Below are 13,867 nucleotides of genomic sequence, written 5' to 3' on the forward strand. Positions count from 1 at the left end.
TCACTACCAGACCTGATGACTACCAGACCTGATGATCACTACCAGACCTGATGACTACCAGACCTGATCACTACCAGACCTGATGATCACTACCAGACCTGATGATCACTACCAGACCTGATGATCACTATCAGACCTGATCACTACCAAACCTGATGATCACTACCAGACCTGATGACTACCAGACCGGATCACTACCAGACCTGATGACTACCAGACCTGATGATCACTACCAGCCCTAATGATCACTACCAGACCTGATGAGCACTACCAGACCTGATGATCACTACCAGACCTGATGATCACTACCAGACCTGATGATCACTACCAGACCTGATGATCACTATCAGACCAGATCACTACCAGACCTGATGACTACCAGACCTGATGATCACTACCAGACCTGATGAGCACTACCAGACCTGATGATCACTACCAGACCTGATGATCACTACCAGACCTGATGAGCACTACCAGACCTGATGATCACTACCAGACCTGATGAGCACTACCAGACCTGATGATCACTACCAGACCTGATGAGCACTACCAGACCTGATGATCACTACCAGACCTGATCACTACCAGACCTGATGATCACTACCAGACCTGATGATCACTACCAGACCTGATGATCACTATCAGACCTGATCACTACCAAACCTGATGATCACTACCAGACCTGATGACTACCAGACCTGATCACTACCAGACCTGATGATCACTACCAGACCTGATGATCACTACCAGACCTGATGAGCACTACCAGACCTGATGATCACTACCAGACCTGATGATCACTACCAGACCTGATGATCACTACCAGACCTGATGATCACTATCAGACCTGATCACTACCAGACCTGATGACTACCAGACCTGATGATCACTACCAGACCTGATGAGCACTACCAGACCTGATGATCACTACCAGACCTGATGATCACTACCAGACCTGATGAGCACTACCAGACCTGATGATCACTACCAGACCTGATGATCACTACCAGACCTGATCACTACCAGACCTGATAATTACTAGAGGACCTGTAGAATTAAGAATCATTTAACTAGAATCTGTCTGACCAGAGCAACAGCTAAAGACCTGCCGGGCGGCCAAAGGTCCAACAATCATCTTCAACCTTAAAGAGATTATTGATTGTTTTCTGATCTGACTACAGAAATTACAAAAAAAGCAGAAAACAGAAGAAATCTGTAAGGGTCAGATAGTTCTTCACTGTACAGGCCACTGTGTGTGTGTGTGTGTGTGTGTGTGTGAAAGGCACTGAGATCAGGAAGACGGTGTGAGTCGGGGTGTGCAATGCCTCCTGACTTGAAGGTGATGGACGTGTTGGCATGGTCAGCCGGGTGTAACAAAGAGAGGAAGGTGTTATTTGGGGGGGTGGGGGGGTAGCGCCAGCAGAGACAGGAAGGGGCAGGGCGTTGTACTCCGGAACATAACTCCTGTTATTTATCTCATTGTTTTTTTCTGCACAGCTCGCAGTCCAGCAGGAGCTGCCATAGCACCGCTGCTCAGGCCACCCTGAGGCCCGGCCTCCTGTTTGGAGTCATTCAGGAGCTCTTACACAACACATTAGTTATTTAACCAGCACCACGCGCACGCACACGCACTCTTCTTGTGTTACATTTAATTCTAGAATGCAGGAGTCAGATTGCACACACACACACACGAGTCTAAATCTCAGAGACACACACCAGTCACATCAGACACCTTGTTTACCCTGACTCACAAGTGGCTTCCAGAGGCATGGGTGTGAGCTGCTCGTCACTAGTGGCTCCAGTATCATGATATGAGAAGTGTGTGATGGCTGCTGCAGCTGTCTGAACCCAGCATGGACTCCCTGAAGAACGCAGCCAGCATGCAGGATGCTTCAACAGCGGCTGAAGAAGGCAGCAAGCACCTCCTCCGTGTTGGACCAGAACCACACACAGACATGGATCAGATTTAATCTTTCAGGAGAATTATCACCCTTCAAAGTGCTCTGACTCCCTGTGCCGGGCTGGTTCTTTACTGTTTAATTAGCCTGAAACCCGATGAGATCCAGGGCGGGTCAGCCAGTTCACCTCTCTCTCTGAGTGCTACCTGTCAGCTCTGATGGATCCTTCTGTAAATGATGCATCAGGTACCAGACGCATTGGTCAGTGACACCACACCCCAACATGAGTGCACGTGTCTGCCTTCACCTTTATGTGACCCTCCGTTAGTGTTCATAAGCACGAGTCTGCATCCTGTGTGTGTGTGGTTTGGATGATGGTGGTGGACTCAGCACGGTTCCACCTGCTCTAACAGACCTTTTATCTCTACTTCCGGTCACTGATTTCTTTGGGGCAGCAGAGGGCTCGCTCCCGCCCTCTAGTGGCGGCTGCTGGGAATTAAAGGCACCAAATAACTCATAATAAGAAACCTCATCACCACTTTATACTGTTCACTCGGATGGAGACCTTCCTTGCAGGTTCTGGTCCTCAGATGTTCTGGTCCACCTTGACACGGCAGCATCAGATCTATCCATGATGAGAAGCTCCTGCTCCACCACATCCCACAGGTTCTGGACTAGACTGAGATCTGGTGACTGTGGAAGTTGTTGGGGTCCAGTGAACTCATGATCACGTTGTAGAAACCAGTTTCTTTGTGTTCCTGCTGGAAGTAGCATCAGAATATGGGTCCTTGTGGTCTAAGGGATGGACTTGGTCAGCAGCAGTACCCAGATAGGTAAACCAGGCTCAGGTGGGACTGAGGGGTCCACAGGACAAGAACATCCCTCCACCATTACACCACCAGCTGCATTGATACAATCCAGGATCCATGTTTACATTTTGGTGACACCACATTCTGTTCTGACGGCTCAAGTTTGGACTCATCGGACCAGGAAAAGGGTTTTCCAGACTCTTCTGGTCCGGTTCCGCTGATCCTGTGGGAATTTTAGCTTCAGGTTCCTGTTAGCTGGCAGGAGAAACACCTGGTGTGGTCTTCTGCTGCTAGCGCCCATCTGAAGGAGCTGGTGCGGTTCTGCTGAGGAACCAAAGCTGATCTGAGCTGCTGTTCCAGTCTGACCTTTGACCCTAGATGGTTATGGGTTCAAAGTCTAGTTATCCGACCTGTTTGGCAGCAGCAACGGTGTCACGTTTAAAGTCTCCTTTCTGACGCTGTTTAAACTTCAGCGGGACATCTATAGATGAAAAATGCAGCTTTGTGATTGGCTGATCAGATATTTGTAACTTAATAAATACATAAGTAATAAAGTCTTGTGTAGATTGTCGTCATAATTACCTGGAAACAGAATAAGTTGTGATTTTTTTAACTAAACTGAACATAAACAGAATTACAGAAACACAATCCCAGTTTAAGTGTTCTTCCAGTTTATTTCTCTGAACTCAACAATTAAAGCAGCTGTTTCTCGTTGATCTGTTAAGTGTTTTCTAAATGAGGTAAAATGATGACAAAGTACCAACAAACACAACAAGCAGTATCTGTTACCCTCACATCAAACCACCATCGAGTTTTCCCTTTAAGCTCCAACATCAGGAGATCCTCCTCCCCAGTCCAGTCCAACCAGAGAGAGCTTCACAGCAACGCTTAAATAAGAAACTGCAAGAAGAAAGCACATTTCTACCATTTCAGCTGGTAAACACTGATGTATGAAATAAAACCGTTTGTAATCACATTATTATCTCCTTGGTTTCAGGAAACGACCACACTCAGAAGTGAGTCCTTAGACGCGAACAACCACCCGCCGTGACCTTGAGACGACTCTGGACTGACCTGGTTGCACTGCGGTTTTTCTACAAACTTCGGTACCTTGGGCTCACCCGAGGAAAAGGGCACGTAGACACGACGCGATGATGCTGTTTTATAAACCATCACTCCTAGTTTATAGCAGACCAAATCCAACCCCACTCAGAACTCGGTTTCTTCAGACACGAGAGTTCTGAAACATCACATCACACACTCACCACGTATCATTGTTTCCTAGCCGTCATGTCTTATATTATAAATAAATTTCTTACTTTTTATAAACTTGGCTTGTCTGAATTAACACGAAGTGTACTTACGACCCCTGAATAAACAAAGAATCCTAATTCTTCTGGTTAAACCATTTGAGACCAATCAGGTTGGATTTTGGAGGTTCGAAACTCGGCTGAGTCGCGTGTTCGCCCCGTGCATGCGTGGGTTTCCCCCACAGATCACAACATATGCTCTATAGGTTATACATTGTAGTCACTTTGGATAAAAGCGTCTGCTAAATAAATAAATAAATAAACATTTCCATATTTATATGGAAATTCACATCTTATTGGTCAAATGTAGTTTAGTATATTGAGCTTAAAAATCACTACCAGACACACACACGTACACCAACACTACAGCTTCATTTAACTCTGCTAAAATGATGAATTTGGCCAAAATGTAAGACAAGAACATGAAAATTTATCAAGTTTAAGAGCAAAAATTAAAAAAAAAGAACAAAAAACAGGAGCGAAGCTAGGCAGTACGATAGCAAGTTAACTCTAAAAGTCAAAAGCAAATGTTCCATCTGGTGTAGCAGTAGCCTAAACTAGCCTAGCTAACGTTGGATACCGAATCCTGATGTTTTTGTTTTTTTATGTTGTTTGTTCGAATAAAAACGACATAAATCTAACCACAGGACTAGCTACAGGAACTCACATTCAGGTGTTTATTACAATTATTTCTATTTCATTTAGAAATGAAAACGGCATTATAACACAATCCTGGCATTTTAGCAAGTTTTATGTTTGTATCGTGAAATGATTCAGTTTACATGTTTTAAAAACGAGCAACAGCGAGCTAATGCTAATGAGCTAGCTAGCTTAAGCTTTAGAAACATGAAATGATCTTAAAAATACATTAAATTAGATATAATCAAAAAAATCTGAGATGATTCCATCTAAAGACAAACACTGGATTATTGGGACCTTATTAGTAATATTTTCAGTTTTACGTTATAAAGTTTGGAATGAATAACAAAATAAAAGAATTTTTTTTTAGCTTTTTTGTTGAACTTCAAAAGTTTAAATCCTGTTTTTAACTATGAAACATTTTAATTGTGCAAATAATAAATTAGTTGTTAAAGATTACACACGTTTAACTGAACATATAAAACGTTAGCAGCGGTGCACATAGACGAAAGCGGAGAAGCACGACGACAGAGGCATGGCGGTCCTTGAGCCGCGATGTCTGTGCAGAGAAGGTGATTTAGGCAGAAACTTGGGTTTGGGTTAGGGTTGACTCTAAACTCATGAATGTTTACCAGCGTCGAGTCACGAGTCGCCTGAGCACCGACGATCTGAGCGCGCGACATTAAACGATTCATTAAAGCTGAGGCAGCTGGTTGGGCCTGTCTGAGCGGTGAAACCTCCTGCTCCAGCAGTCAGGTCGCTCTGAGCGCTCATCGTCCCGCTCAGCGTCTGCAGAAGGGCGTGCGCTTTTAGTCAGCCGCCGCTCGACTGGAAACGTCTTTCTTTGAAGCTAAAGAATAAAAAAGTCAGCACGTCTCTCTGAATCCATTGTGCCCTCCTCATCCTCAGTCGCAGCAGCAGAAGAAGGAGCACGACGACCCCTCGGGTCCGCGGAACTTTCCGGAGCTGGGCGTGTCCGTGCACTGAGCGATGAACAGGTGCAGGTCGGTGACGCGCGCCTGCTCCTGTGTTTGAGCCTGTTGGAACAAAGGTGAGGACTTTCAAAATAAAAGGAGAAAAGCAGTTGAGTTATAAACTTACTTTGAAGGTAAGCACTGCCGAGCCTCTGGCCCTGTTGGGTTCAGAACCAAGGAAACTGGACTTCCTCGAGGACAGTTTAGGTCTCGTCTGAGACGCTATCTCACTTCAAACCGAAGACCTTCATTTATGTCAGCTAGCTCACAAACCCAACCTCCCGAGGGTCGTCCGGGTCTTGGTTGACTTGCTCTCCACGCAGGAAGCAGAGGCTAAGACGAGGACCAAGACAACGCAGGCCGTGACGACCTGGCATCACCACAGCTCTCACTACGGTTTAAACGCTCGTTAAGCCATGTTTGTCTGTTCGAAGTCCAACTGGTTTCTGAACCCAGCAGGACCACGGCCTGGGTGACCGCTAAGCTTCGCCGAGTGGCGACCGTACCATGATGGTGTCGTAGGCTCCAGTGATGAGCGCGATGAAGAGGGACAGCACCATGTAGATGAAGAGGGAGATGAAGGTGTACAGGTAGACCTGGCTGAAGGTCCACACCAGGGTGTTGGTATGCTCCATCTCAGCGAACGTAACAAACATGTCGTCCCCGTTGATCAGAGAAAACAGGCACTCGGACACCATGGACAGGGAGCGAAACTGCAACACCAGGACACACTTCCTACGTGACTCCGGCTGTTTTCTCCTCTAGCCAAGAGCTTCATGATAACGAAGCCGTACTGAAACGTGTGTCTCACCTACGTGGCGCCATTCAGACCGTGTGTTCCGTACCTTTGTGTGACAGGGGCCCAACACAATCCAGCCGCAGAAGCAGTACCCAAAATAAATGGCCGCCGCACAGCAGCAGAACCGGATAACGTTTGGAAAAGCGGCTCTCAGAGTCACAATCAGGATCTAAACCAAACAGAGAAGATACCTCCGGCATGGTGGAACACTGACACACACACACAGGATGTGATTATGAAGTATCTGAAGCTTCACTCACATTGTATTTCTGAAAGAAACTGAGGTAGCGGATGACTCCCACCCACACCAGCAGAGTGGAGGTTCCCAGCAGGATCCCACACAGGTCATACGAGGACAACGTCTTCATCATGGAGGAGACACAGTGATGACCATGAGTTAAAAAACATCATCGCATCAACGGAAGGAAAAATCCTTCCAAACAGCAGCATGTACAGCAACAGCCAACGAGGACTGAACACGGACCCCTGGGGAACACCACGGATGATTGGTGCTGAGCAACAGGAGAATTACTCAGCAGGCAAATCTACAAGAAGTAAAACTGCAGAGAAAAACGAGTCAACATGTAAAGAAGACTATTAAAACTCAGACTGGAACGTTATAAATCCCATGAAAGAGTCTAAAGTTGAATAAAAACAACGGTTTCTCTCCCACACGGTGAAGAGCTGAATGCTACCTTGGACTCGATCCCGATTTTGATGAAGCTGCCGATGATGGTGAACAAGTCGCTGACGATGAGCAGGATGTACCAGCCGTTAATGAACTCCATCCTGTCCCCCCAGCTCGCCCGGCGGTCAAGTTTGTGCTTGAAAAACCAAACGTACTCCTGATGGAGGAGACGAGGAAAGACGAACGTTTCTCGTTTAAAAAAGGACAGTCAACAGAAATCTCTAATAAAACACAAACGCTGTTTAAAGCAACAAAAACCTACAAATCAGCTTCACTTTTGTGTGGAGAACCGATAAACACGGTGTCGAAGGAAAGGCTTCCTTACGTTCTGCAGCATGATTCCTCTGAGGATGGAGCGGCCGCAGAGCAGCAGCGACAGGAGGCACACGAACGACACCAGAACGTCGAAGAACTCCAACGCGTAGCTCTCCGCTGACAGACGAGAACAGACGTGATCAAATCAAAAACAACACAACGGTCCAGGACTTGATCAGGACTGGGTTTCACCGGTCGGGCCCGGCCTTAGACACGGTGGGGAGTTCAGACATCAGAGGAGACACGAGGAGCCGCTGCGCCTCCACGTGGAGGTGTTTCAGGCGTGTCCTACTGGCAGAAGGCCCCGGGTCGACCCGGGACGTGTCGGAGGGATTACACCTCCTCTACGTTGGTCGGGGAGACCCGGGGAGGAGCTGGTGGAGGTTGCTGGGGAGATGGCGTGTTGGCCGGCCCCCGTGACCCGCATAAGCAAACGAAAATATTTTCATCAAATACAAAAAAAATTCTGGCGAGATTTAAAATCTCTGTAGCGACTAATCGGACCACGCCGTAGGGGAGTCCACACATTTAGTGCCTCGCTTCAGTATTTTGTGGATTAAGCACCACGGTGAAAGTGCGCCGCGGCGACATTCCCCACAACCCTTTAGACCGAGGACCGACCCGTGGCTCACCGTGTCCCGACACCGTCGGGTCTTTACACTCTTTGATGGAGGCCCGGTTCTGCAGGCTGATCTTTACCATGCCGCTGTGTGCCCTGTTGTCCATGACGATCTGACAACACAAACAAGGAGATGCAGGAGGCGGAGTTTAACACTGGTGTATTTGATACATTACCTTTCTGACGTGACCAGATCAGGTCACACGCTGCTGTGAACTCTTGTTCGTTAGTAAAAACCGTCGTTTACGATCCACCTGACTCTGCTGCCGCCGGCAGAAAAAGAACATCTGATCCTTTAAACTTGGATTAGATCGTTTCTAACATGAAAATCTGACGCACGGATGGTTGCTGGAGTCCAGAGAGAAGCTCAAACTCGGACCTCTAAACATTCAAATGTGTCTGGACTCCACATGTCCCGTGTCCTTTAAGCCGTTTTGACAGAAATAACTAATCAAATGCCTCCACGGGTAAAAGCTTAGACTTCCTCTTGTCTATCATTTCTTCTAGTTTATGGAGCCTGCCTTTATTAATGTAGCGTGGAGATGTCCAAGGCTGTGATGTCAGAGGTCACCAGACAGCCTGCTTCATCTGTGTGCTTTCACCTGGAGACACAGGCTGTCTGTGACCTTGCACCTGAACATATCTGCTGCTCATCCAAGGTGTCATGCAGGAGACGAGAGTCTGACTCCATTCAGTCTACAGGGTTCAGTCATATTCGGTGTTTTCTACAATGAGTGTTCTTTCTAAAGTGATTTAATAATCGATTAATTATCAGCGGCATTCACATGATAATACCAGTATATTAAAGGGACTTTACGGTGTTTTGAGTTTTTATGCTCGCGATTGCCCCCTCAGGCCAAAAGCGTAACGGCAGCTTCAATAGTAGGCTCGTGCACGAGGCGCGCATGCTGTACGTGCACACTCCTTAACGAAAATAACAGCTGAGACAGTCCCGTGTGTGTGTGTGTGTGTGCGTGCGTGCGTGCGTGCGTGTGTGTGTGTGTCCCGGAGGACAGAGGACAGAACGTGCAGCTAATTAACTAAATAATGTGGTTCTGTAGCTTTCTCTTCAGCACAGCCGACAAAGGTGTATGATGGGTCAGTCCTCCTGCATGCTCAGATCATTCCCTTCCCTTGCTTGAAAACTTGTTCCAAAATGAAAGTTGAACCCACATCTTTTTTATCTGTGAATTCAATGCCGTTCGGCGAGTCTCAAATAAAAATTTGGGCGTCTTACTGTAAAAAATAAACTTAATCTATGTTCACATCCAGAATCAAACCCAGGACTTCTGCATGAGAGTCCGACATCTTACTAGACGAGCTATAACACCAGTGACGTCCTCTGTATCTATAACATTTATATCCTTGATGACAGCTGAAACAACGTTCAAAGAACGGTTGGGAGTGAAAATGGCTATTTTGTTGCTAATTAGCAGGAAATATCTAGAAGAAAGTTCTACAGAAAGTAGCTAAGGGTCCTCAGAAATGTAGCTAGCTTTGTCACTAGGCGTTAGGAACAGCGACAAAGTGGCACTGCCTCTCTCTCTGCTGCTAAAGCTACGGATAGCAAATGCTACGGGCGATGCCTGAGCGTGAACGCGCATGAAGCAGCCTGCTCGACCCGAGCATCTCTCTTTTTCTGTGATTTTACAGAAAAACAGGCAATCCCAGTAAAAATGCCAGGGCTCATTCTACAGGACCAGGGCATTGCAGGAGAATGTATGAAGAAGATATTATTTCTATACATGTTCTGGCTGTCACACTTCCATAATGCCCCTTTAACAAATGAATGCTGAATGAAATGAGATCTCTAAGCTTCACAGAAAGGGGCGTGGCTGAGGGTCGTGGTACACAGACTCCTCACATCTGGTTGGTCAAAGTCTAAAAACAACCATTTCATAAAAGTGAATGACTTCCTACTTCCCCCAGCTCAGCCAGAGCTCACAGCTCACGCTAAATAACCGTCCTGCGGCGAATCAAATAACTTCAGCAGCACATGAACCGTCCTTCTGACGCCTGACTGCACATCTTTGTGACCGTTTGTCTGTGAAAGGGTTAGGGTTATCTGAAGGAGAAGCTTGGCTAAAGTGACTACATATTAAAGTTTTTAACTCTGACATCGCTGAAATCCTGCAGAGCTAAAGTGCTCCGGCTTCAAACGAGACTCACGGTGATGGCGAACGTGTAGCAGTCTGGGATCTCGTTGTTGATTATGGTCTGGATGTTGATGGCCTTCAGCTGGAAGTTGACTGTGACGTTAATCAGCCTGTAGGGGAAATTTAAACACCACATGAAATCTTTAGAGGAGAATAAAAGTTTAGAGTCAAAAAGACAAAAAAGCCTCTGACTTGTGAAACTGGAGGGTGAAATTCTTGTAGTCGCCGCTTCCTGGAGTAGAAATGAGACTCGGTGGATCGATCCCGATGCAGTCTGGAGGACAGAATCAGAAAATAACTCAAAGGAAGTGAAATCTGGTGCGTGAGGAAGTGGCGTTTCAGATCACAACCACTTCCTCCGAGCACCTAAACATCCCACGCTCGGAGCAGAGCAGGCCCCACAAACGGGCCTCGTCTGCTGAATCAGCAGCCGGTTCCCAGCAGACACAATTCAAGCCTTTAAAACCCGCCAGCAGCGTCCGTGGAGAGAGAAAGGTGCTGCTACCCGTAACGACGTGCGGGTCGATGTCAAACGTGTCGTTGACCGGGTCAATGGAGCCCCTCTTGTAGAACCTCTGGCAGAGGGACAGAGCGCTCCCGTTGACACCCACGCCCATCACGAAGGCGTAGCGGCCCAGGGAGATCCGAGGCAGAGCCATGTACTGAGGAGAGAGAGACGGGTTTAGCGTCTGTAGAACTCAGGTCTTCTGTGGCAGCCATCTTGAGAGTTTATCAGGTGTAGAGGAAAACACTCAAGAGTTTTTATGATACACACTCCATTAGGTCCATCAGCCAATCAGACCGCAGCAACACAATGCATTCATTTATCCAGACACGCTAAAGTTCAAAGTGAGCATCAGAACAGAGGAGAACCGGTACCAGACGGGCTTCTACCAAGGTCTGCAGAAGCACACCAGCTGCTCCAGATGGACTCCAGCAGCGGAGGACCACACCAGGTGTCTCACCTGTCAGCTAACAACAGGAAGGTGAGGCTACAACTCCCACAGGATCAGCAGAACGGGACCAGGAGAGACCGGGAAAACCTTTCTGGTCTGATGAGTCTGGATCTCAGGTCAGAATTTGGTGTCACCAACATGAAAGCAAGGATCCATCCTGGATCGTATCGACGCGTCGGTCTGCTGCTGCTGCTGGTGGTGCTGGTGGTGGTGGGGGTTAGAACCCCTCAGTCCCACCTGAGCCTGGTTTAAACCCCACAGCTTACCTGATTCTCGTTGCTGACCACGTCTAGCCCTTTATGATCACACAGACCCGTCGTCTGGTGCTTCTCCCAGCAGGATCTTACACCATGTCACAAAGCTCAGACCATCTCTAACTGGTTTCTAGAACCACGAGTTCAGAGGACTCTAACATCATCCAGAGTCACCAGATCTCAGAATTAAGGTGGTCCTGAAGGCAATAAGGGCGCCTGCTACTGGTGGACCTAATAAAGTGGCCAGAGTGTATCTGGATAAAAACAAAAGCCCTGATTCAAGCCTCTAAAGGACCCGGTGCTGCTAACCCAAACCTTCTGCTACCTGCTCGATGGCAAAGTAAATGCGGCTGTAGAGCTCGGCCTGCGTGTGGACAGCCTGAGGAGCGTTGTCCTGGTAACCCTTCAGGAACAGGTGCTTAAACGCTGCTGTGTTCTCCTCCCTGAACGTCACCACCATCTGGTTGCTCAGCCCAAACTGCACCAGCTGGGAGGCAGAAACCAAAACAAACGACTCAGCTGCAGAAACTCTGCTGTGGCTCGTGGAGATGATGGAGGAACGGCTGAGCTCACCTGCACGGTGACGATGATGATTTTGAGAAGCTGCAGACCCAGTTTGAAAGGTTTGCGCCCCTTTGCATGATATTTGTCACAAGGACTCATGAAGAAGTACTTAAGTTTCCTCCTCAGGGCCTCCTCCTCGTCCTCTTCCTTCAGCTGCTGATGGAGCCCGGAGCCCGACAGACCAGTGGGACGAGGGCCCCCCTCTCCGAGCACATCCCGGGACCCATAGCCGGATACGGAGGACAGAAGCCTGTCTTTCTCTGAGACACACAAAGAAATTCACTTTAGATTTTAATCATTATTAATGTTGGTACTGCAGCCCGGCATGGACAACATGTCTCAGTCGGACCGGGGGAACGGTGGGGGCAGGGTATCCGCAGGTTTAAGGGAGCCACTTTGACCAAATTTAAGCTATTTTTTAAAATAAAGTTTAAGCTATAATTTCCAGCTATTGCCTGAAACCGATGCTAACCACGTTGCGAACGTGGGATTAGCCATCCAGTTACCATTAAACCTGCACTTCCCCATGGCGCAAGCTCCCACTAGCTTAACCAGCTAATGTGCTCATCTAAAAATAGCCCCCTTTCACAACCAACTGAATGTATACGGTTCCACTTACGGCAACATCGTACACAAAAAACGCTGAACGCTAACTAGGAATTCACGAAAATTTTATAGAAATAAAAGAATCTTGTTTATTGGGTCTTTGGTCATTTAAGGCCTTTGGAAACTGTATTGAAGGATTATTTGTCATTTTTAAGGCCTTAAATTTGGAAAAGCTCATTTAGGACTTTTTAAGACTTTTTAAAGAGCAAGTCACCTCTGCCAGATTCTTCCTCAACTCCCACTTCCTGTTTGAAAAATGCAACAAATGCTGTTGCCTAGCAGACCGAGAGGGCGGAGCCTCTAACAAATTACACACACACACGACATTGTGACATCATAATGTACCATCTAACATCATAGTGTACCTCTTAGCCAATAGCAATGGCAGATTTAAATTCAAATGCAGTGCTGAGTTTTTGCGTGACGACGGTGCATCGCTGACAGTTTTGGGCAGAATATTTAAAATTTAACTAAGATGCACTAAAATGCCGAATTATTGACTACATGTGTCTACAGCACAATTGGACACTCATTTATATAGTTTATCAGCCAAAAAATGGTGATTTGGAGTGACTTGCTCTTTAAGGACCCACGGACACCCTGGGCGGGGGTCGGACAAAATGCAAATTAAAGTAATTTTACCTTTGAGACTTTTTAGGAAACATAGTGGTAAAAATGAGATCTCTAGAAAATTCCAGATACAGAAACTTTGTACTTAGGTACAGTACCATTCCATCACTGGTTCACAAGAGTAAACTTCACCAGCAGCTGGTTCGCCCAGGGTTCAGCTAAAACAACCATGCTTACTTCACTGCTATGGAGGCTGGAGCTGGTTTAAGAAGGCACCAATAGCCTTGATCTCGGCTGAACTCCGACTAGCCGTTAGCTCATCAATCGGTCAGATTTAACAACAGCTTCTCCAAACTGAACCTGTCCAGGAGGCGAGAAAACTACCTCAGATGGAACCAATTCAATAAAGAAATAACCCCCTTTGACATAATACTATCTCACTGAGGACTTATTTCAGCACCTTACCGAAGTGACTGAACTGAGCGACATTATTCAGGTAGAAGGGTGATCAGATCATGATGTTGACGTAGAAAATGAGATTTATAGCTTCCCAGTAACAAAATCAGCGGTGAGGTGAAAACAGATGCCTTAAAATAATTCAGATAGTTATTATTATCTTGTAATAATCCGTGATTAAGTCAAGAGAAAAATCAATAACTTTAAATCGGCGTGGTCTCCCTTTAGTTGGCATGTAAACCTGCATAAACCAG

The 13,867-nt window shown here is 46.8% G+C and overlaps 1 protein-coding gene across 2 annotated transcripts in view; it reads right to left on the minus strand.

Moving 5' to 3' along the window:
* Positions 1-3,357: 3,357 nt before the first annotated feature.
* The window catches only part of mcoln1b (mucolipin TRP cation channel 1b), an 89,174-nt gene continuing 78,664 nt past the window's right edge, over positions 3,358-13,867 (minus strand). For both annotated transcript variants that reach the window (XM_070543010.1, XM_015976694.3), the window contains exons 2-13: positions 11,991-12,241; positions 11,743-11,904; positions 10,713-10,869; positions 10,400-10,481; positions 10,221-10,317; positions 8,065-8,164; positions 7,443-7,549; positions 7,125-7,274; positions 6,690-6,791; positions 6,476-6,598; positions 6,137-6,343; positions 3,358-5,693 (exon numbers count right to left, since the gene is read on the minus strand). In XM_070543010.1, the coding sequence (XP_070399111.1) occupies positions 5,562-5,693; positions 6,137-6,343; positions 6,476-6,598; positions 6,690-6,791; positions 7,125-7,274; positions 7,443-7,549; positions 8,065-8,164; positions 10,221-10,317; positions 10,400-10,481; positions 10,713-10,869; positions 11,743-11,904; positions 11,991-12,241 (1,670 nt within the window). In that variant the 3' untranslated portion in view covers positions 3,358-5,561. The remainder of the gene's footprint in view (positions 5,694-6,136; positions 6,344-6,475; positions 6,599-6,689; positions 6,792-7,124; positions 7,275-7,442; positions 7,550-8,064; positions 8,165-10,220; positions 10,318-10,399; positions 10,482-10,712; positions 10,870-11,742; positions 11,905-11,990; positions 12,242-13,867) is intronic.

This window comes from Nothobranchius furzeri, chromosome 12 (genome assembly GCF_043380555.1).
Source record: "Nothobranchius furzeri strain GRZ-AD chromosome 12, NfurGRZ-RIMD1, whole genome shotgun sequence".
In the NCBI taxonomy this organism is placed as follows: Eukaryota; Metazoa; Chordata; class Actinopteri; order Cyprinodontiformes; family Nothobranchiidae; genus Nothobranchius; species Nothobranchius furzeri.